At 40.8% G+C, this 24,289-nt stretch overlaps 2 protein-coding genes across 6 annotated transcripts; one reads left to right on the top strand and one right to left on the bottom strand.

The window, feature by feature from the left end:
- The first annotated feature begins 1,421 nt into the window (after nucleotides 1-1,421).
- Nucleotides 1,422-10,397, top strand: c1ql4a (complement component 1, q subcomponent-like 4). The gene is made up of 2 exons (XM_069688669.1): nucleotides 1,422-2,269; nucleotides 8,960-10,397. Exons 1-2 carry the CDS (start codon nucleotides 1,724-1,726, stop codon nucleotides 9,137-9,139), a joined length of 726 nt encoding a protein of 241 aa, XP_069544770.1. The 5' UTR covers nucleotides 1,422-1,723; the 3' UTR covers nucleotides 9,140-10,397.
- A 2,341-nt stretch (nucleotides 10,398-12,738) lies between these two features.
- On the bottom strand, nucleotides 12,739-24,289 carry LOC138614996 (myosin light polypeptide 6). 5 transcript variants are annotated; one of them, XM_069688654.1, is made up of 7 exons: nucleotides 24,008-24,289; nucleotides 18,825-18,852; nucleotides 16,425-16,568; nucleotides 16,126-16,299; nucleotides 15,714-15,791; nucleotides 14,393-14,427; nucleotides 12,739-13,339 (listed from the first exon to the last, which is right to left on the bottom strand). In XM_069688654.1, exons 1-6 carry the CDS (start codon nucleotides 24,182-24,184, stop codon nucleotides 14,399-14,401), a joined length of 630 nt encoding a protein of 209 aa, XP_069544755.1. In that variant the 5' UTR covers nucleotides 24,185-24,289; the 3' UTR covers nucleotides 12,739-13,339; nucleotides 14,393-14,398. The 5 variants fall into 5 exon arrangements, with proteins under 5 accessions (XP_069544755.1, XP_069544751.1, XP_069544743.1 ...); XM_069688650.1 differs by lacking the exon at nucleotides 18,825-18,852 and adding an exon at nucleotides 19,067-19,094 and having other exon boundaries at nucleotides 24,008-24,282; XM_069688642.1 differs by lacking the exon at nucleotides 14,393-14,427 and having other exon boundaries at nucleotides 24,008-24,253.

The raw sequence follows: 24,289 nt of genomic DNA, 5'->3' as shown, positions 1-24,289 counted from the left end.
ATAACCCAATAATGTATACCTATAAAGACAAAATCTGGAACAAATGTTCTATTTAGCTATATAAGCAGAAAATGTCCTTTTCTGTAAATTTGGCTTTAGGAAGGAGAAAAAAAATGAAGATGCTGGTGAGAGTGAGAGAGAGAGAGAGCGAGAGAGAGAGAGAGAGAGAGAGAGAGAGAGAGAGAGAGAGAAATGTAACAGGTGGAGAGTGGGACTGCCCATGGACCAAACGCGGCGAAAAGCGATACAGTGGACAGACACTGTGGAGCGTCAGATTGCTGTGCGCTCCTCACTTGGAATTGCGTCAAAAAGTGTTTCAAGCAGGTATTTTCTGAAGTTAGAAGCGTTCAGATTTCATTTTCTACCTGGAGAGAAAAGAGGGGATTACGCTCTGATTAAGAAACTCGCTTCACTTTGCCTGGCATCCCCTGCGCGCCCGTCGGCTCTCCACCTCTCCATTTGGCACACGAGCGGCACAAAGTCCTGCAGTCATTTTGGGACTCGGAGTGGACCGATGAACGGAGATTTTACTCTCCAAAAATATTTTTATATAGATAAAAAGCAGATGGTGAGTTTTTCTTTGGCTTTTTTTTTCCTGTTATATTTAGCACATTTTAATTTAACATGAAACAGGTTCATTACTCCCAGATAATCACATATTGTATGATATTTACATGTATCACCTACAAAAAAAGATAATTTCGTTTATTACTTTATATAAACTATTACCACCTTTATTCTAAAATAATTATTTTGGTAATTATTTTATAATTTCATTTTTGATTTAATGCAATACATTACAGTTAGTTTATATGCATAATGTGGTAAATGAGGACAAATTAATTCTTGAGTGTTTTTGCTCTTCTTTTTTCTTTTTTTTTTTTTATCCTTTCCAGATCCAGATATAGTCGGAGGAGGAATCAATCAAAAACACACCCAAGTTGACCAAATTGTGTGTGTTCCAGAAAAACACCGCCTTTTAATGTGGACACATAAAAGTGGGGGGTCATTGGATGACTGTGTCAGGAGAAGATCTCTGATGAACTTTTTTAGACTCACAGCCATGGCACTATTTGAGACATCCACATGAAGTGAAACCCTCGAAAGAAGATTTTTCTGCAAATTCTATATCATCCAACAAAACAAACAAGCTGAGCTGAATTTGGCACCAGCTCTCACTTCAGCATACTTTTAATAAGCTCTGCTTTCACAATACCTGTCTCAGTGCCAGTTGTTTTCAGTTTGATGCTGAAAATTTAACAGAACTGCAGGACCACAGTAGTCAGAAAAAGGCAAGCCAGACTTGATCAATTAAATTATGATTTTTGTAGTGTGCCACCACAAATCTAAAAATTCCTAACTTTTGTGTTTTTTTCTGAAGCTGTGGTGTGTGAAGTTTTCATCTTTTTGACCATAATAGGCCTTTAAAGATCTCGTTTTGGGTCCTCTGGACATTTTTTACACTCTTGGATCTTATCTTCCGGTTGTTTCCTTCCTGGCCGTCTGCCATTTTGTGTTCTCGCTCATTCTTGACCAAGTGATACATTGTTTCCCCCCACTCCTCTTCTTATCCTTCTTCACCTGTTCATACCCTACTGGTTCTCTAAAGGGCTTCATCCTGGCCGGCACTATTCCAGCCAAGGGGGAAGAGGACTTCCTAACGCTGGCCGCTTCGCGGCTCAGCCGCAGGAAACGCGTCATTGGAGCTGCTGTAGGTGTGGCCATGGTTCTAATACTGTTGGTGGCCATTCCCCTGCTGGTCCACACAACCAAAGGGGGAAACAGCGGAAATGCAGGGAGCCATTATGAAATGCTCGGAAGCTGCAGGATGGTATGTGATCCGTACACTACATCTCAGCCAGGCCAGGAGCTGGCAGCTGTATCTCCACCTCCCCAGGATTATTCTGGGAAGAAGATAAAGTCTGGGCTTCGAGGGCCTCCGGGGATCCCTGGCCCCCCAGGTGCACGTGGACCCACTGGGGAACCAGGCAAACCAGGGCCACAGGGGCCCCCAGGTCCAGGCCCTGGTGGCTACTCTCCCTCGCCTTACACTCCCAAAATTGCCTTTTATGCAGGGCTACGCAAGCAGCATGAGGGCAATGAAATACTGAAGTTTGATGACGTGGTGACCAATGTGGGTAACTACTATGAGCCCAGCACCGGCAAGTTCACCTGCCCTCTACCTGGCATCTATTTCTTCACCTACCATGTTCTAATGAGAGGTGGTGATGGGACTAGCATGTGGGCAGACCTGAAGAAGAATGGACTGGTTAGTAAAAGAGTGTGAGTGTGAGTGTGTGTGTGTGTGTGTGTGTGTGTGTGTGTGTGTGTGTGTGTGTGTGTGTGTGTGTGTGTGTGTGTGTGTGTGTGTGTGTGTGCGTGCGTGTGTGTGGGTGTGTGCGCGTCTGTGTGTGTGCGTGAAAGTATGTGTACAATAGAGGGTGTGTAAGTATGCATTTGTATGTGCACACACACATGTGACCGTGCAACAGATTCTCTTCGCTGTTGACCATCCCATCTTTCCATTGACTCGTTTTCACCTCTGTAACATTGAGCTCTTCACATTCAGAGCACATTCCACTTAGCAGGTGGCAACATGACAGCCAAAGAATGAAATAGCAATCCCTCTCCTCATTAGGAGAAATTCATGCTATACAGTCTAAAACTGCAGCTACAGATATTTGCATTCCCACATGTACTTGCGGCTAAATGACAGGTAGCAGAATGCAGCCGCTGCCGCCAAAAGAAACAGTCTAATTAGTAAGTATCATACACAGAGCTTGATTATCGCCTAAACAGAAGTGCAAAAGAGCACAGGAGAAATGTCTGTCAGTATTTGCACCAGTCAGTTTACACCTTAGCTAAATAAATAATGAATGTAAAATTGACAGTCCACTCATCCACTCCCTCATTCCCCAGACACTAATTAAAGATAGAGGGGCTGATGGGGGGTTGGTTGGTTGGGGTGGAGGTGGGTGGGATAAATCACAGGGATTTCATCAGAGGACTCCGAATTCTGGAAACATTCTTCAAGTTGCTTCATTCATTCATCAAGGACTCCAAATGCAAACACTGTCTGCTCACACCTCACTCTCCAGACATGTAGCCAGTGTACCAAGGACTGGTCATACACATGGCCTACTGCAGGGTCACACATACAGTGTAGTTTATCAGCACAACTGCACAAAAAAATAGGCTTATTTAGACCTGTTTTATATAAAGACGGAAAACTAAATGTTGAAAATAATCTATCATTTACCATTGTTTGATTGTGTATGCATGAGACCACAAAGGTGAAGATGTGTTAAAGGCTGCCTGCCTAATGTCCTGTATTGTCATTCAAGTCATTTTATCCTGCTAAATAATTTATACTTCTTAGATTAGATCCCCAAACACCCGCTATACTTTCCTCTCCTAACCCCTTCCCAGCTTGTTCATTGATTCTCCATTAATTATCTTTTCACTCAACTCCATTATTTAACCTTACCCAGGTCCATTTGACATCCGTCAGGTGGCCTCTTTAAATGGTTCTGCTAAATAGAGCACTCACCTAACAGGGATCTACCCAAACAGAGCTGCTTCTAGATGAAAATGGACTGTAAATGAAATTCTGCAGAATGCCTTATCATGTTTGGAGTTATTGAAGCCCCGAGGCAGGTGAGTACTCTGCCCGAGGCCAGTCGGTGGCTGGGGTTTACTAAATGGGCACTGTGTTTGACAGGTTGCATTTCTGACTATAGAATCAAACAGCCTGTTTGATTATTGCCGTAGGTGCTGATGCTTTATTGGATACTTTGTCTGTTTTTTAAAACCCTCTAAAAAGAACTGCCACGCAGCCTCCTTCGTTTCCCGTCTGTGTTGTAACTTTCAGCAGAGAAGGTAATTTGTAACCTTGTGTTTGTTAGGCAGCCAGTCCAACAGATTCAGCACAGACAGTTTCAGCGTGAATGAATGAAACACAAGAGACTCGAAATGACAGGGCCATGCTGAGACGTCCACTTGAAGACACTGAAAGGGAGAGCAAAACAAGACAAGTGAGTTGACGGGAAGATCAGGGGTGGAGCAGAGGAAGATAGATGACTTAATGGAGGTGTGGAGACAGTGGGCTGGTAGACGAGGCATCTGGGAGGCTGGTGGTGAAGGCCAGGATGAGATCAGGCATGATGACCAATGGACACCCACTCAGAACGTCTCAGCTTGACAAGTGATCAAGGTCGACCATAAAAAGAGAGAAAAAAATGGTTTTACAAACTCTGTTTATTAGGTTGAGCGAGTGCAGATGCTTGATTGAGAATGTTTAAAAGCAGTAAATTAATTCATTCTAAACTATTTTTTCAGGGAATATTGGCTGTATACCTTCACCTTTATCTTTGCTAATGATGTTTAAATTGGCACACTGCATTGGCTGTTGGACTGAGAGGTATCGTGACATGAGTGTGGTACAATGTGGTGCCAGGATCTCAGGAGGATGTGCTGACTGCGGCAGGGCTTCCATGGGACTCCTATAGATCCAATACCTATTACCTTCACTAAATCCCCACCGTGTAAAGCCTACCTGCTCACACCTTAATCTAACTTTCACAAATCATTGCAGCATGACACCGCTTCAGAGAGTGGGGATTTGTGATGGAAGGGGGGGTCACACTTCAGCTGCTTCTATATTTTGACAGAGTTTAATTCCTTTGCATGATGTGAAGGTTTGATCAACACTGTTACAGCCTATTCTTGCTCAGCTGATTAACCTCCACTTATGTTGTTTGCAAAGTTGTTACACCTAAGGCACGATATTGGTAAGCATGTTTGGGAAGGTGATGAATCCACATTATGTCATTATGAAACTTAATGATTCAATAATGATAATAATGATTCAGCCTTGCTCAAAATAAATAATTATGAAAAGCCCTTCTCATTGCTGCCATTGCTATTATATATCAGTTGAATCCATCTATTTCTAAATCATTGTCAAGGATACATGAGATGTATACTACTTAATATTCCATCTTGGTAGCAAAACAGTCTATGCTAATGTTGGCATGCTTTATGCTGTGAAGGGTGGTAATACGTCATGCGTACCTTCTCAACAGAACATTTCCCTTACCCCTCATTAACTGGTGTGTAAGCTTTTCACCTACTCATTTACATTTCAGTAATGCTTCACTGTAAATCTATATTAAATATTCTTGATGCGATGTACAATGTAGACAAATACATACTGTCTCAGCTCCCATTTAATCTCTCCCTTGTTTTTTCACCTGTCATAGACTCTTTTAATAGCTAATTTAAAGGTCAAGTTATTTCACACAGTAGTGTTAAAATGTCATCAGTTGCTGTAATGACTGGTACCTGTATTAACTTCCCAGTGAGGAGACATAGCTGTGCTACAGGTGAAATCTAATTAGCTTCAGAGAGACAGCGACTTGGATACTCAGCAGAAAGTGTTCTTTGGAGATGAGACAAATGTTGTCTTTTTATTTCATAGGACATCTAAATATAATATGAACATTCACCTGTGATGAAACATGGTAACTAAGATAAGTCAGTTCCACTCAGGCTGTGCACAAGGGCCAGAGCCCAAGGACTATAATACTGAATGGCAGGTAATAGCAATCTAAGGCACGGTTCAATGCTTAAGTCGCTTGTCGCCGTGTAATCCCTGGGCTCCCAGAGGAGAGGGAAAACCTATTCAATAAATATTCTATTTCCACAACATCGCCCCACACCCCATCCCCAGCTCTCCTGCCATGTGCTGGAGTCCCTTAGGTAAGTTTAACAGCTACTTTTCTATTGTCTCCGCTCTAAGAGGTCAGTATATCACAGTGAATGAATCCTGTCAGTTTTATTACCAGTGGAGCAAAGCACCACAGATAAAAACAAGACTTCATATACCCCCACATCTCCCTGGTCTCACAAAATAGCCTCGCTTGATCAGTCTGATACTCTTGGCCCCCCTTCCTCAACTCTTTGGCCCTTGTACCCCCCCCCCCCTTCATTTTGTCTATCCTAGTCTGCCTTTTGCGCCACAGCTTCCCTTGTATAGAAAATGACGCTGCTGCAGCTGCTCCTCACCCTCTCCCTTTCCTCCTTCCTCCTCGCCTGTGGCCCTCTGCTCCCAGGCGTGTTTACTGGAGGCCCTATAATGAAAGGGCTAGGAGGAGACAGAGACAGCCACAGGCAAGCCCTGGGGGCCTCTGCCTCACGGCTCACAACCCTTCCAACTCCAGGATCAGCACTATGCTGCCTGGTTCACACGGATCAGCCTGTGTCCTCGAGCCGTATCCATCCCCTCTCTCGGCTTCCTGTCCTAATCCCACCACAGCTCCGTCATGCCTTTCTCTGTCTGGTATCTGCATTAATGGATGGCTTGCATTATTCCTTCAAGCACAGGAACATCTGCTGAAGCACCAATTCATATATCATATATTGGAGAAAATGGTGTCTGCTGAGAGATAAATATTATTTTGTTGTTAAACAGCACATGTATTAAAGTCATTAAAATCTGTGAAGGACTGAGGAGGGGAAGATCTCCCTACATCTCCTACCATAACACTGTTTGGCCAAAATAATGAGCAGGATGACATATGCCTGGTGTCGATAGGAAGTCACAACAACAGCATCACTGTCAGAAGCAGCCAAAGATGCAAATGTGATATTGGCTGTCACTACACATGTCAAGCAGAACAATATAACCTTTACAGATGACAATGTATTGGTGGTGTGGTATGAGAGATGGTCTTATGGGGGCCTTAAAAAGAGAAGACTATGCTCAATGTTTAATTAAATTGTTTGAGCAGTCCCCAAAGGTCCCCAAACTTAAAAGAAAAAAAAAGGATCCATTTGTCTTGGTTAGATCTGATCAAATATATTTCTATAGATGCTGAATATACAACATATATTTAATAAATGCTTTAACTATTCACACTTATGTGCTAATGACAAATTATAATCTGTTGAAGCTTTTGCTGCCAATTGACTCTTTATGATACCCTGTTAAATGTAAGGGAAAAGTATTGTTTTCTTGTGTTGATATTGCTCTGACAAACAGCACAACATAGACAGACAGTATACAGAGAATGAAAGATATGAAGAGTTGCTAACTTCTAATCATATGTTTACATCAAATATACAATATTATTGACTCCCTCAAAGAAAATGTTTGTGTTGAAGGGAAATTCTAACATTACAGCAACTACTTGATTGGCATACATTAAATTTAAAATTAGAAATTAAACAGATGGAATTATAAATTTCTTTAGAAATATATACTGCACATTGCTCACCTTATACTATGGAAGTAAATTATTATAAAGCAGCCTAAAATGAACTATTATCCTGCATTTAAATGAGGAAAAAGTCTGCTTTAATGAGTATAACCGTTTTAGACATTGGCTTCCTGGGTTATCCGAACTAACAAATTCCCCTGTGGACTACAGAGTCTCAAAATTTAATGAAACAAGACTTGTATTAGTGCAACAATAGCTGTGGTCAGTTTTACTGAGTGGCTGTTGAGCTGTGAACCCTCAGGAGATTGACTCCTGCGCTCCCTTAATCAATCTGATTTAGAGTGGACAAGGACACGCTTAACTACTGGTCACCAACACGCTGCATGTTGGAAGCTGCATCTCATTCAAGGACACCAACAGATATTGTCCGGGCGATGAAACACAGCTCCAGGGTTGATAGATGGTGGACAGTGTGTTCAGACAGGGGCAGAATGGATTAGTGCAGGAGGAAAAGAGCTTTTTTTTTTTTTAGTTACAGTAATTCAGGCTCTGTTACTCAGCGGGTGACTGTTTTCAAAGTGATGCATGCTCATTGGGGAGAAATGGGGCCCCAGTGATGGGGTTGACATGATGGTAGTTGAGTTGCAGATCATATTCTGTGGCTGTCATGGAGATGTGCGTGGCTTGTCTGGCTGCTGACATAGATTGAGTGCTCCCACCGTGGATGGATACTGAGCCAGACACAAGGCCACTGATGGCTGACATATGTCTAATGATTGGAGCTGCTACACCAGAATTATTGATACATCCTACTTAGGTTTTTTTTTTCTGAGGAATACTTCTGTTCTGTTAATTTTTAAAAACACTTGTGACACTTTTTGTGAAATTTAAACAAGAATCTGAAAGTGTTTTTTTAAAATTTTTTTATTGTTGAGCTCTACATACCGTGTTCATTTAACCCCTTGCATGTCCATGTACATGCACATTTAAAAGCATGAAATAATGCAGCAATGTATACTTGATATGTTGTTTTGTCATAAATGGACAAATCCTCGTTCCTGTACAACAGGAACTCAATCCAGGTATCTGTATTTATGTCCACACTGACTAAACCCAATTAAATGTGTTAACAAACAAGTAAAGATCCACTGCTGCTGGGTCAATAAGACCAAACTCACACATGGCATGCAAATTTGAAACTGTCTAGTTTAGGCATAGCCACTCAATATCATGCATATTGAGCTTCCCCAGCATCATAAGCAACAGGTCAATAGCTGATGTGGATAGTGGTACTGTTTCTCGGCTGAGCCAGGTGCCCCCATAGACAACCTGTTGTCCCCGGTGAGTCCGCTTATCTCCACGAGCCAATCGGATCTCCATCCTCCAGTCTTTTAACCCGAGTCCCATCCACAGCTGATCAATAAGAGACAGAGTTGGTGTGCCCACTTCTGGGGTTACAGGTCACAGTCCCATCCATCTGTTTACCCATGTAGAGGTGGTGTCATACGAGTGTCTCGTTTGAAGGCTGTGATAACCGGTTGACCCACCCTGAAAATAAAGAAAAATACTAAAATGAGATAAACGTAGAGAATAAGATGCAATACTTTTTCTTTTTTTGTTGTTTTTCTGCAAAAAGAGGTGCTAAGCTTTGGAGGATGATGCAGTGGCATTGGCAAGTGTTTGTGCAGTTTTGTCCATGTTCTAATTGTTAATGTGTGTGTGTCCTCTGTCGGTGACAGGTAAGAGCAAGCGCCATTGCTCAGGACGCTGATCAGAATTACGACTATGCCTCCAACAGTGTGATCCTGCATTTGGACGTAGGAGATGAGGTGTGTGTGCAGCTGGATGGAGGCAAGGTCCACGGAGGAAACACAAACAAGTACAGCACCTTCTCCGGCTTCCTCATCTACCCAGACTGAATCTAAAGCACAGAGAGAGGAGCAGTTAGAAAACACCAACATACATCGAGACATATTGACACTTATACAGACATTTATGTATGCAAATGAATGCACACACACAGACATGCAGTGTACACACAATAACATGCACCCACATGCATGCATGCAAGCACACACATGCACATACCTGCATACAGGCATCATGAGATTGCAGAAGACTACAAAGGGATGGAGTGAAAATCTGAGATAAGTGGAATTAAATCAAATTGTGTGATATTAAGCCAATCATCATGAGCAACTGCATTTCTTGGCCCCCTTTGTGTGCAAAAATAAATTTCAGTTCATGTGCAAGCTAAGATTTCACATTGTGGCTCTGAAATATCTCAAATCTTATAATGTATTCTATATTTACTGAAATTATGAGAACTAGAATAAAACAAACACAAGTCAGATTTTTTTTTTAATGCAACAGTGGTGTTGAGGATGACATTTAATTAAGATGATAAAGCTGAGACAAATGCACACTTAATGTGTTCCAGTCTTCATCTAAACAGGTATTTATTTCAACATTTCTGCTCTCCATTCCAGTGACTTCGAGTTAAATGACCTGCCCATATTCTGCAGCTCATCATTGTAAAATATTTCCCCTATGCCTCAAAGTGAATTACGCCAATCTGAAATGAATTAAATCTCTGTTGTGATTCAGCCTGCACTGGGACAGTACACTGATTAAAACGAGGCCATTTGAATAAACAGATGTTTGACTCTGCTGTCCTGTTTTTATCACGACACTGGATGTCACTCAGCAAGAAAAAAAACCTGAAATATCAGCACATTAAAAAGCAACATATCACAATGCATTTCATGGATGGCATGAAGATTTAATTGCCAATATTGTGTGTGTGTGTGTGTGTGTGTGTGAGTAAGTGAAAGTCAGAGTGAGTGTAAGTGTGTGTGTGTGTGTGTGTGTGTGTGTGTGTGTGTGTGTGTGTGTGTGTGCGGGAGTGGGGGGTGGTATGAGTGGAGTGGATGTATAGACACTGTAAGATACTGGGGCAGGGGGAAAGTGACAGGTTCAGTGTTTTACTTACATTTGATGTTGTACAATAAATTCCAGAAATGCTACTAGAATTACACTGCCATATCTGGTTAGTATTTTATTTTTGAGAGACCCTGAAAGTATATTATGTAAACGCAGTAATTTTGGGATGAGCTATCTGGTATATTATATATAAAAGGTTGAGTAGACAATTGCTATTAAAATATCTATACCTACCTTGTCTGTGTTCGTGCATGTTGTTTTGGCTCAGTGAAGGTCAGACCTGAATACAGGCATGTCTATTCTAGTCGTACACACACGCAGACCCTCGTGCGGTTTAACTGAAGTGACCACTTGGACTGACTTTGGACAACTGGACATATGACACGGCTTCGTGGACTTACAGCTGAGATCGAAGCAACAGTGGCTGCTACAACATGGATTCCCATTATGTCTTAAGACACTGTCTACGACACAAACATTAATACAGCTATATTGACCTCAAGATCTACAAAAACCAGAGCAATGTATCCATTTTAAATGCAACAATATCGTGATAAATTGTACAAACAAACTGGACTGGTCCCGCGTTCGATAAGGCTTGAGATTATTTATTAGGGTTTAAACAAAGAGCACTTAAGCCCACCTTTAACAACAAATATATCCAGAGAATTGGTGAAATTATTCTTAAATAATATTGGTAGCATTCTCTCAGTTTATTGATAATCCTACAGTGATGTCATGGATGTAATGCTGGGCTCTCTCTCACACTCACACACACAGTCGTTCTCTTCAGTCTCCTTCCATTAATCCATATTTCTGAACATATACAGTATGTTTAGAGTGCTCTGGAAAAACATCTTTGGCCAAACATCCCAAGCTTTATCACCACTGTTTGATTGAATTAATCAAAAATGGGCTGCAACCATTATTTTTTATTACTGGTTAACATTGATTATATTCTCAAATAACTGACCCAAAAAAACATGCACTTAAAAATTCCCCAGAGCCAAAGGAACATCATTAGATGTCTTGTTTTGTCTGTCCAAACCCAACAATATTCAGTCTAGTACTATATGACAGAGCAGCACATGCTCACATTTGATCAGCTGCAATTAGTGAATTTTGCTCATTTTTGCATGAAAAAATTATTTCAATGATTTTCAAGTTTTTAGAATTTTCTGTCTATTGACTGAATGTCTAAATCAACCCCGACTTTGCACCGTTGAGCAGTCATCCGTTATTTTGTTTCTTTTCAATCTCATAAATGTTCATTTGTTTTGGTCATTTAGTTTAGTTAGTCATTAGTTTGAAATGGCAGCCCTTTGTTTAAAAGGGAGAACACGTGATACATTGACAACCTTTATGTTTATGAAGGATTGATGTTACACCTGGCTTAAAAAAAAAAGATAAACACCATGTACATTGAAACTGTTGCTGTTATTTCATGATATATAATTACTTGTGCAACACAGGTCAATACATGAATATGTTTGCAAACTAATGATTGTGACATAAAACTAGTGCCAACAAATATTTCCTCATTAGTGTTTTTTTTCTCTACACACCTAATCTCAACACTTTATTCAAAGGGCCACTTCTAAACCAGGCAGAGAGTGAGACATCATCTCCATGTTAAAGAGAAGGGATCTTGATTATTGGCAAAAAGGAAAGTACCTAATTAGAGTAGAGAGGTGATGACATTCTAGACGTTAAAGGGTTTGGTGAATCTGTTGCTCCTGAGCAGAAAAAGGGGGATGTAGCCTTGCGACTCCTGGGCCCAGCCCCCGGCTCTCACTCCTGGCAGATTCCAGCTGAAAGTTAATTGGACGGGGAGAGGTCTGAGACGGGCTGTGCTGAGGCCCATTAGTGATTCCCCTGTCGAATGCAGAGCCACGAGGATCACAGACTCACAAATAGGAGGATTAAAATAATCAATAGCCTTGACTTCCATCGACCACACACACAACACGCACAAAGAGAGAGTAATTAGTGGACAACCGATTCAGTGGACTATGACACCCTCATGAGCCTTACTCCACACACATAAGCTACACACTCCAATAGCTGTGGTGCCTAATGAGGGGAAATAGTTGTGGCTGCTTTTGTGGAAAATGAGGAAAAGGTCATGAAGCCACTGAAAAGCTACTGCTCCTTCCTCAGTTCTTTGACACTTTATCTGAAAAATTACAACATAGCTACAAAAGCCCTATAAATTACTCTTGTTTCAAACTGTAAAATTTCAAAACATTTGCTGTAAATAGGAGAGACCCAAAATGATCAATCAAAAATGGCTGATGTTGACTTGAACACCGAACTAAACCAATAATTTGCTTTTCATTTGGCTTAAGAAAGCACAAAGAGCTGATCAAGATACTCCTGTACTGTCCGGTGTATATTTGGATAATAAAGTGGTACCTTAAACATGGCAGATTCCAACAGCAACACTGCCCTCTTGTGTCAGTGGGAAAACAGCACTAATACATCAACACTTGGCAAAACCTATTGAGACACAACAGCAAAACGTTTTTTCACTCTATTCTACTGAATCAAATGAGTCCATTCAAAACAACCAAAATACGTTTTCAGGAAAAAACATTTATTTAAATGCAGCAACAAAATTAGGGTGAATTAAAAATATGGGAACCCAACTGAAATGTTTCTTTCTACCTCATGAGATTATGACTTTGAATATACTAGTTTACTGCAGCCAAAGCGAGTCTTAGCTATTGATACAGCAGGTTGCTGACAGTATTTTGTGTGTGTGTGTGTGTGTGTGTGTGTGTGTGTGTGTGTGTGTGTGTATATATTAATGTCCCATCCAATATCATAAACTAGTATCAACCATTACAGAAAGTCATTGTCAATTTTTGTTGGCATAAATACTGCGTCTTGAAATGTTTTTGCAAACAATGCAAGCACAAAGACTAGAATGACTGAAAGGAAGTTGGTCACACACATGAACAGACCTGGACGTAGCAGCCAGGGTCATGTGTGGTCTTTTGTGGGGAATGTAAAGGCACTTCTTAAATTAAATGTGGAGAACTAATCTACGGAAAATGTTGGAGAGGACTGTAAAAGCTAAATGCAAAAAGAGGGTACATGTGAGAGGATTTAAAAAAAGAAAAAAATGTAGGATGCTCTTCTTCTTCACCCGCTCATAACCATTCTGACCAGTTCTGTAAAAGAGACAATCAGAAAGACACAAGTGAGTTTCATGGTCTGAGACCTACTCCAACTACAGCATGTGGAGCTAAGGCCCCCTCCTCACCCAGCTTTGGTGAGCTCGGGTGAGGAGATGCTGCATTTGGAGGCAGATCCCTCATTCTGCTCACCCAGAGCAAAGAAGGGTTGAGGAGGATACTAAGAGAGAGAGGTGAGGTTATCATCTCTATCTCCTATTCAGCCGAAGCAATTGGCCCTCTATGATCCAAAAAGAGCTGGTTAGAGAAGCCATCCTCGCTGTATGCTTTCCTCTAGCCGAGAAGCAGAGAAAACGGGAGAAGATCAGGGGAGCTACAGTCCAGTCAGAGAGCAGCCAGCTACTACAAATTTAGTTACCATCAGTACAGAGAAGAAAACAGTCAGCACAAGAGCAACTTATTGCGGTTCTCTGGTTAGTAGAAAAAGGGACTGGTCCACTCTCCCAAAGCTGGTGGCTTTAGTACAGTATGTATACAAGTAAAACATTTTCTATTGTGCGTCGTCATTTTAAAAGAGCAGCACCTCCGACACCAACATAGGAAAAAATGCTATTTTAATAGCACCGATGACATGCGAATGAGATGAGAAAAGCTGCCCTCATAATCACCACACCAATTAGTTCAAAAGCATCGACGGTGGCCACCAGGCTTCCCCTGAATGAGACCAGTCTCTTCCCTATGTGTCCACCATATCCCCTTATAAACCGAGGGGAGCCACAGACACATGCAGAGGAGCATGCTGCAGCCAGGGGCCAAGACAGAGGGCTGCAGGAGAGAGGGACAGAACAGCAGGAGGCTACACATGGGTCAAAGCCTCAGGTCTAAAGATGAGGGAGACCACCAGGCTTTCCCACACACAGATAAAAGGTCAAATCTACTTTGCAACAGCACATTGCTCCTGTTTGCCGATGCGAACGGAGCAACTGCTACTGACTAGTGTTAGGATGACCTTAGGTGGGGAGATTATTTAGAAACTATAAAGCAGGAAAGCCTGGAGGTGCCATCCCATGGTATACACAATGCCCGTACCGGCCCTCAGCCTGACATGATGTGGCGAACAAATGCTGTGGAAGAAGAACAGTTAGCACAATGTCAGAAGTTGACATTTATATGGTGACCCTTTATGAAGTCTATTAAACACAAGTGGTAAAAACAGGAATCAGACAGAAGACGTCAACATGAATAGCACAGAGTCCCCTAAAACATCACCACTCTGATGGTTTTTTTTGTGGGTTACTTTTGCATTACCTTGTAGTAATTCTTGCATTCTTTCTAATTGATATGAACAATTGGTGTATTGGTCAAGTCCAGTTATAAAACACTGCCAGTTAAGAAAAACACGTTGCAGACACTACAGAAAAGGAAGATGATGTGACACTTGACGTGATGTATTCAGTGCTCATTATTTATTTTTAAAAGACCAATCTCAGAGTATCCAGCTGCTGGTTGTGACTGGTGATATTGTTTGGACTTCTGCTGCTGCTTTGTTCCCACCTACGGCTGATGGTTATGTCCAGCTGCTGCTACTTGAATCTGAAGTGCTTCTATGATCGATATGTTACTAACACAATCCAGTCTTTTAGGGATAAAGTAGCCTCAAAACAAAGCTCAGCCAGCACAACCACCACCGCATGTAGTCAATGTTATACTCATTAAAAACCAATGAGTCACAGCCGTCATCGGAACAACTAAAACAGCTCAGGCTACAGCTACGATGACAGCCGTGTCGTCCCATGGCTGCAGTCATAATCAGAACTACAGTCTGTCCCGACAGTGATTGGGGAACCAGCTCCTCTAATTGTCTTTCTAAATGCAAATGTAGAGACTTGTTCCTGAGCAGTCACAGCTGGGGGTGCACTGCCTGTGATCACAACAAGCAGCGGTCTACTGTAATACTGCATCATCATGATAATACAGCTCAGCCTTTCTCCATGGGTCAGAGGAAATGCAAACATTATTACCAGGCAACGCAAAACTCTGACTGTGACCTTTTGGGCGCTCTGTAGAACAAACATCCAACTCGCCATGAGACTAAATCAAACAGTGACTATCTGTTTATTATTTGAAGTGCTTGCAGTGATTCCCTTGGCAATACTAGGATTTACGGAGAACTAAACATTTGCATTTACACAAACCCAACATACATTTTTCTTTTTCCTCAAACAATTTCCCTTCGCAATTACACAATTTTTCAGGTCAAACGTAGACTGACTTTAACAGTGCCGTGCATGACGGTGGAAACTGTATCACATTTCCAAGACTGGGTATGATGGCTGCGTTGAATAGCCTTACGTCAGCCTAGTTACAGCGAGCATCCCATCTCGAGCTTGTTTGTTTCTTTTGCTCTCACCTTCATAATTGATGCAGCCATTTGCATCTTCGTGTCCTGCCAAAAGCGTCTCCACTTCCTCCTCTGTCATTTTCTCACCTGAAGACGGAACATAAAAACATTTATTCAGATGACCAGAGTGACATTATCATGTTTTTTTTTTTTTTTTTCAACCGTACAATTTACAGAAGAATTAAGAGCACAAGAAAGAAAAGTAAATAAAAATGATTACAATTCTAAAAATACTTTTACGCACATGCAAGTCATTTTCTTTTAATGCCATGTACATTCAGTTTTCAGTAATTAATCTTGCTCTGGTACCATCTGTCCAGGTTATAGTATTTTCCTTGAGATTAAAAAATTGTAATAGTGTCAAACCGAAATAGTCTTTCCATTCACATTTCTATCAAAAGGTGATAAAAATGTAACTTGCCTAGCGTGGTCAGGACGTGACGTAGTTCTGCTCCCATTACTGTGCCGTTGCCCTCCTTGTCAAAGACGCGCAGTCCCTCCACAAAATCCTCCATGGAGCCCTGATCTTTATTCTTAGCGATGGCCTGGAACATGGGCAGGAACTGCTCAAAGTCGAGCATCTTGGTGTTCATCTCTGCAAAAAGACAAGAAAAACAAAAGAAATGAGAAAAGTCAAAATCTCATGTGTGCAGAGACTTTTCCGTCACTGCAATTTAATAGTGTACATTTAAGATACACTGTAAAACATTTTCATCTCACCCTCAGCCTTGGGGTTGCCCAGGACTTTAAGCACCTCAGCGTTGACGGGATTCTGTCCCAGGGCCCGCATGACGTCCCCACACTGGTTGTAGCTGATCTTCCCATCTCCTGTCCTGTCGAACAGCAGGAACGCCTCCTTAAACTCTGCAGGATACACAGACACGTGACGAATTAAGAGTAGGAACATGAATTACTGAAGATATAAACAAGCATGTACAGTACTGAATGAAGGAATGATATAGATATAGGAAGGGAACGGTATATAAATGGAGAAAGGAAAGCTGGACAGATTTGAAGAAAATGACAAACAAGCAGACTGGAGAAAGCTCAGATTATGTAAAGTAAATTTATTCACTTGTGCTTCCAAATGATCTGGTTTTCTGCTGGCAAGGCTTCATTCAGAAGAGAATGAGCAGGGTGCAAAGCACCACACTGACAAACCTGCTGAGGTTTTGTATGCCACTCTTGGCAAGATATTTCTAGCCAGTCTAACCAGGATAATAAAAGTATTGATCATGTTGCATAAATAAGCATTTAACACACAAAACCTAAATTTCAAAGGTGAAATTGTTTTAATTATAATAAAGTCAACATTTCCACACATTTGGTAAGGTGTGGTGCAATGATTACAAACAACTTGCTTTCCTTACTCTGATGGGTGACATTGCAAACACCCCTCTAACTTCCTCAATTCAGCAAATATCTGTGTTAGTAAACCGGTCAGTGTTACCATTTAATTATACGTTAACACACTAGACGCTCTGTCATCTTCGTTTTAGTGTGACCATGCCAACATTTATGGATGAAAGTTACCAAACATGTCTCGATTACAAGGAAATGTGTTAAATGTGTTAGCTTAAATATGTGTGTCCCTGCTTAAGTACAGCCCCAGAAAAAAAACACATGGATATACTATGTAAAAATGTTTACAAAGCTCTGAAGATGAGGGTAAACGTTAGGAAAACTGTACTGTTTTATGAGCATATTCATCTTGAAGAAAATTAGAGCCAAGAGCATCCTAAATGATTTTACTCTACATGTCCTGTAGATTATCAACAGTTAAATGCTTCAAATAGTTCTTAGATATACTTTACTAACATCCTGTAGTGTATCTTAAACTCTTGGATTACACTGATGGGTGCATATTTGACACTCAGTGTAATCCAGTGTAAATTAAATTATTTGATGATGCTTATTTTTTAAAGGTGAAAAAAGAACCTAAGAGAGGTTTCATATAAGAACTAAAGTTCAGCCAATCGCAAGCAAAAATTTTACTTTAATATTAATGATATTAATTAAGGATCCTGTTAATCCAGTATCACTTATAATAATGTATCATTATGGTAAGAAACAGGATTAATGTATCAATAGAAGACAACATTTTAGTTAATAGTTTTTCAAGATTCAGCAGCAGTCTATCTGGCAAAATGGTCTTACTTGGTGGTTTGCAAAATTTTCTTTCCAAAGCTTTAAAAAGCTTCATGTGACACCATGACTGTTTTCCAACTTCACTCATCAATATTTTAAACTACTGATCTATAGTTAATAAGCCTGTTATGTTCTCGAGCCTTCTGAAGCGCTCATTTTTGAGCATCAAGTATGGAGCTTTTTTGTTGTTGTTTAAGTGGAGTCACCTTGGCTTTATCTGCATAAGTGAGCACGATTGTTTTTTTTTTAATCTCACACCCGCCAATCTGCATGAATTAAAAAACAAACAAAAAGCTCTGCTAAGAACTAGCAATCAGGGAGACATGAGAATTGGATTACACAATATCCGGGCAGCAAGCTGTTCCTAATGTTATGGGACAAACTCTTCACCAAAAAAAAAGCTCAGGCACTGTTGTGAAGTTTTTTTTCCCCCCTGTTCTGAGGAATGTGCCTCTTCCCTTCTGGCCTCTGCGCACTTTTCCCAACACCATATTTGGTATTAGAGGAGTGGAGGAAAGGAGGAGGAGAGTGAGAGTAGTTATGGCCTATTATGTCAGCGGTGATTAAACAAACCAGCCCTAGGACAAAAACCATCCACCACTTTAGCCAGCACCAAAAATGGGCACACTGGAGATGATCAAGCCACTTGGAAGATAACAGGCAAAGTTTATGGCAAATTGACAAAAGCCAAGAATGACTACAGTCTCGCAGAACAAGACTTATGAGAACAGATATGAGCTTTTTGGCCACCGATACATGACCACATACAAAAACACTGCAACACCGTAAAAGCTGGTAAGTATTATACCGTTGTGTGCAAAGTCTGAGTAAGTTTGACCAAACATCAGTGCAAAGCGGCTCTCATTCACATTTACGACAAGTTTGTTTCCAAAAGTGACATGCAGATCACACCCTAAACACTCCGAGATAGCAATCAGTTTTGGGTGAGGCGGTCTCTTTTTACTGACTTACCATGAATCTGTTCCAGGTTAAATTCAATCTGGGAAGGATAAGCAGTTGCAAGTGGAAAAAGTGGTGAAACAGTAAGGGAATAAAATAAAGAGAAGCCAACCTATAAGTACTGCGACAGGAGAGTACAGAGCAGGGTGACAGTGGAGATACAGGGCAAAGTGTCGTCTGACACAAGCGGGAATGAAAGCATGTCAAAACAAAGAGCCTACATGGGAATGTCACAGCACAAAAACAAAACTTACCGAGGATTTGATCTTCCGGGAAGTCAGACTGTTCAAAAAGAAATTAGGCGACATGAAAATGGTTCCTTTAGCAGCGCAAAGCTAGTTCTGGTTGACGTCAATGGCTCAGGGATATATGTTGCAGTTAAGTTAGATTCACTCAGAGAAAATATTCTACAGCTATTGCAAATTTAGCAACGTTTAATGTACACACAAATACTTTAATCAAATTATTTAGCTCGTTTTGAGACTGTTAACTTACGTGCAAGCTAACGCTAGCTTATCAAAGTTACACTTCCGCTTGCGGCGGGACGAGCAAACACAAGATATTCCAGCTCATTCTGACATTTTTATGAAGCCGAACCATTTTCTTGAAAAAAAAAAACGGACACTAAGAGCTAACAATCGGGGGTAATGCACCGGTAAGTCGAGCGAAACGAAAATACCCACCATGGCTGCACCTGGCTGAGATGTGACCGAGACGACGGCTAACCAAAGAATGTGACGGCTCGACTAGAAGGGCAGGGTGAGAAAACCCCTCGCAGCCCTGCGTCATGACGTACGCACGTACGCACGCACGTACGTACGCGCCAACGTCCCCAGCAGGAGAGTCGGCAACCGCCGCGCTCCATATATAGAAACAAAGCTCAAGGTACGGGTAGGTCACTTCCAATACACGAATCATAAGCATTAAAATGTCTTCCGGATTCCGGTCGTTTTAGCAGAGTTCGCAGTCTCAACACCTGGCTGCTGCAGTCTGCCTGCAGAACTCACGACCTGGCTTTTATTGGACAATTTTAACTTGTTCTGGAATAGTTGTTCACTTTTTTTTTTTTTTTTTTTTTTTTTAACGAAGACGATATCTATTTAAATAAGTCGGGCTGGCGCATTCTCGCTGCCATTATACGGTATACCGTATGGTCTCATCCGGGTGACTGACTGTCCACCTCTCTCTCAGGTCCATCGGAAACGCCCTCCGCTTCTTTGGTTCCATCTGAATCAGGCAACCACATCCTACTGTCCCTCTATGTCCTCATCACTTTCACCACCTCAGCTCCCTGTCAGAACCATAATAACCAAAAGAGCAATTCTTCCACTGTGCACTTTTTTTTTAGCAAGTACATACAAGCGATCACCACTACATAAAGTGTACCTCTGTCCCACCAAAAACACTGCCTCTGCTCCAACTACTGCATCCAGCCACAGTCTACTTAAAATGGCTCTTTTTAATATAAGGTCTCTTAATAACAAAACTTTTATTCTAAGTGTATTGATCTTATCCAACAATTTAAATTTTGGTTTAGAGTCTTGGTTAAAATCACAGGACCACTGCCAGCTTTGTGAACTGTGCCCCCCTCACTATGAGTTTTTTTTTTTTTTTATCAGCACTTATTTTAGAGTATGATAGGATTGTTCTTTGTGGGGATTTTAACATTCATGTTGACAATCCTTCAGATAATCATGCTACAGATTTTTTTTAAATATAACTGCATCTTTTAACCTTGAACAGTATGTCTATGGACAAACCCATAATTGTGGTCATACTTTGGACCTAGTCTTTACACTGAATGTGAGTGTTCCCACCGTGGAATTAATGGATATGACTGTCTCGGATCATAAGTGTGTAGTTTTTACCTGCAAAAAAGACTATTTTAAGACTTGTCAACCTCCCTCTTCCTGCACTCGCACTTTTAATGAATTTAGTGCCTCCAAATTCTCTGCACTTTTTAGTTATTTTAGTCCACCTGTGTCCAACCATGCCAATGAATTGACTGACTGTTTTAACTCTGTCTGTGCTTCCATATTAAATTATATTGCACCTCTTAAAATCAAATCCAAGCCCTTGCAAAGAAAACGGCCTTGGATAAATCGTGATATTCGACGATATCTGACTGTAGGAAAACAGAACGGAGATGGAAGAAAACAGGTCTTCAGGTACACTATGTGGCTATGAGGGAGTTGATTGAACATTACAATAACACGGTTAAAAATGCTAGATCACAATATTTCTCTGAACTTATCTCTGCTCATCATCATAACCCAAGGTTTTTATTCAGCACTGTTGATCGGTTTTTAAATCCAACTCCTCACGGTGCCTCTGCTTAAAGTGATGCTGATTTGAAAATTTTTTAATCTTATTTTATTGATAAAGTAGTCAATCCGAGCCACTATTATCCCTACTGCCACTCTCTCTAATGACAATCACTTACTACACAGTACAATAAGTGCCATTTCCCTTCCGCAGTTTTTAGAATTAGTAGCTCACGTGAAAGCATCTTCCACTCTGCTTGACGTAATCCCAACCAAATTTTTAGTTGAAGTCACTGAATCCATTGGGACCTGGCTGTTGTCAATTGTTAACAGTTCCCTATCCACCGGCTGTGTCCCAGACTATTTCAAAGTTGCTTGTGTGCAACCTCATAAACTCCCACAGAATTACTGGCCGATCTCCAAGCTTCCTTTTATCTTAAAAATTTTAGAAAACTATGTATCCAAGTTTCTGGTTTTAGCAGTGGAAAGCAATAACATTTTTGAAAAGTTCCAGTCCGGCTTCCGAAAACACCACAGCCGCGAAACTGCCCTTCATAAAGTCACCGAGGCCACTTGATGGCCACATACAATGGACTGTGCTCAATCCTTGTTCTTTTAGACCTCAGTTCAGCTTTCGACATAGTCGACCACCGTATTCTTTTAGACAGACAGAAGCACTGGGTTGGAATATCTGGCACAGCACTGAAATGCTTCTCCTCATATCTGACCAACAGGAGGTTCTGTGTGTCAATTAATAATTTTAGGTCGTCTTTTGCCCCTGTAAAATATGGAGTCCCTCAGGGGTCCGTTTTGGGACCAATTTTATTTTCCTTGTATATGCTCCCCTTTGGACAAGTTATGCACAAAAATGGGGCTTCCTTCCACTGTTATGCTGATGACACTCAAATACACCTGCCCGTTAGGGTCTCTGATCCTGGCATGCTGAGCTCTCTACACGACTGCCTTGATGACATGAAAGCTTGATGTCACAACATTTTCTACAACTCAACCCAAGCAAAACAGAGATTATTGTAATTGGTCCACCATACTTAACCAAACAAATCCGCCCATCTGCCGGCCTGCTTGTAGAATACATTACACCTGTCGCAAAAAAATTTGGGGTTTGGTTTGAAAGCAATTTGAGTTTCGAACATCATATCACAAAGCTTGAGCAGTCCTGTTTTTATCACCTTTGAAATATCTAAAAAAAAATCTGTCCTATTTTATCATTTCATGATGCTGAGACCATTATACATGCCTTCATCTTCTCACGCCTAGACTACTGCAACAACCTCTCCACCTGCCTCAATCAAAAAATCATCAGTCGATCAACTCATGTCTTTTATATCCTGTTTTAATTTGTTTTTAATTTGTTTTTATGATTGTTTTATATGATCATCGAGTGTTAAGGTTTGTTAAAATTCACTTATTGTTTTGTTTTAATAGCTTTTTTATGTGAAGCACTTTGTAACTGGAGTTTAGAAAAGTGCTTGCTGGAACAAGAAGCAGGAAGATTGTTTGTCCCTTTGTGTTTAACTTTGGTCATTTTGACCCCAAATTAATGCATGATTGCACTGATTGATTTTTGCTTTGGTTTTGGATTAAATATGTGAGTGTCAGGCCATGCAGGAATGATGAACTACTGGAGGCCAGTGAGATCATGAACTGATGCCACATTTCCTTACTGCCTGGCCAAAGTGCTGTCTTTGCCCAGGGAGAGGTCTGGCCTCCTGTCATGTCTGTGATGTGCGCAGAAATGAATGTCTTAACATGGCCCACATATCCTCACAGGCTAAATGGGGCAGTCTCACCGAATAAAACCATGCAGTACATGCAGTGTGACACTTAAAACTCATGAGGATGGCAGCAAAGCTATAAGGCACCAACCAAGCTAAGACATACAGTATTGTTACAAACTCGAATGTGGGGCATCATTAAACTGTGATATTGAGCTTCTTCATCACATTTTTACAGTGACATTTTTAATTTTAAACTACCTACATTTGACCTAATAACATTGTGACAGTTTGGACTTATAATGTTTAGATTTTCCATAATGGTCAAGGTACCTTTTGGTTCACTGAACTGCTATATTTACTGATGTTTTGTATTTGCTAAGACTCAATATCCAGTCATTCAAAGGGTTGGAGAAATGGACAATCAGGATGACACAATAACACAAAAATACCCAATAATAACATTGATTTGTATTTCTTTTTAACATATACAGTCATTATTTAACATATGTCCCTCCAATTCTTTATGTAACAAAGAAACAACTGTATTTGAGGCAGGGTATTTAACACTTGAAAAAATAGATATAATTCTAAACACATCTGGCATATTCCCTGTCCAAGCAGTTTGAAGTTTATAAAAATTAAGCAAATAAAGGCTAACATTTTTTTAATCTACAGTGAAAATGACAATTTGCTCACTTTAAGTTTTGAATTATAGTTTTAGTAGTATTGTGTTTTGCTTGTTAAAAAAAACAACACTAATTTGCAGGCTATTAATTTGTTGGACTCCCCTTCCTGATGAAATAAATAGCACACATGAAACAGCCTCTATTTCCGTAAGGAGGCCACTGACTGACTGACAACTTGCCGTCAGTGCCCTATTTCTTTGCTTATAGTTTAGATTCCCACTATTTCAAGAGTGATGCTGATAATTTGGTCTGTTTAATTAGCTTCTGAATAGAAGGTGTCTTGTAAACATAAGTAAATAAATTAATTTAGAATCAGGGCATGTAATGTTTTTATGCTCTAAACTATCTCACAATAGATTACTATTGTGTATCGCTGTCTGAGGTTGACATGTTGTGTTGAAGTAATAAGCGATAGTTGCGACATACAATTTCCACATTTGGTCAAATAATGAATACCCCACATAAGATTTGTTACAAAAAAAATGTACTGCAGTTTGTCCACTCACCTCCAAAGTACTGGGATCAAACGGTGAATCCGAAGGACGCAGCATCCTTGGCTTCTGCTCTGGAGTAGATTTTGGGGCTGTAGGAGTAGCAGGCAGGTAAGGGTAAGGAGGACCCAGTCTGGGTTGGGAAACTGGTGAAGGAGACTTCTTAATGGAGGGTTCTCTTTTAGGAGCCATCCCCTAATATCCTCGACAACCTAAACGTAGTGTCAGATCTCTGTACAAGCTGCCAGTATAAATTGTGAGAGGAAATATCAAAGTGTGCCAGTTGTGTGTATCCTG

The sequence above is a fragment of the Brachyistius frenatus genome, unplaced genomic scaffold (assembly GCF_029030835.1).
Source record: "Brachyistius frenatus isolate BFR_SWC_R1_liver_20210118 unplaced genomic scaffold, ASM2903083v1 Contig_6, whole genome shotgun sequence".
NCBI lineage: Eukaryota > Metazoa > Chordata > Actinopteri > Embiotocidae > Brachyistius > Brachyistius frenatus.
This window is presented reverse-complemented; position numbering and strand designations above follow the sequence as displayed.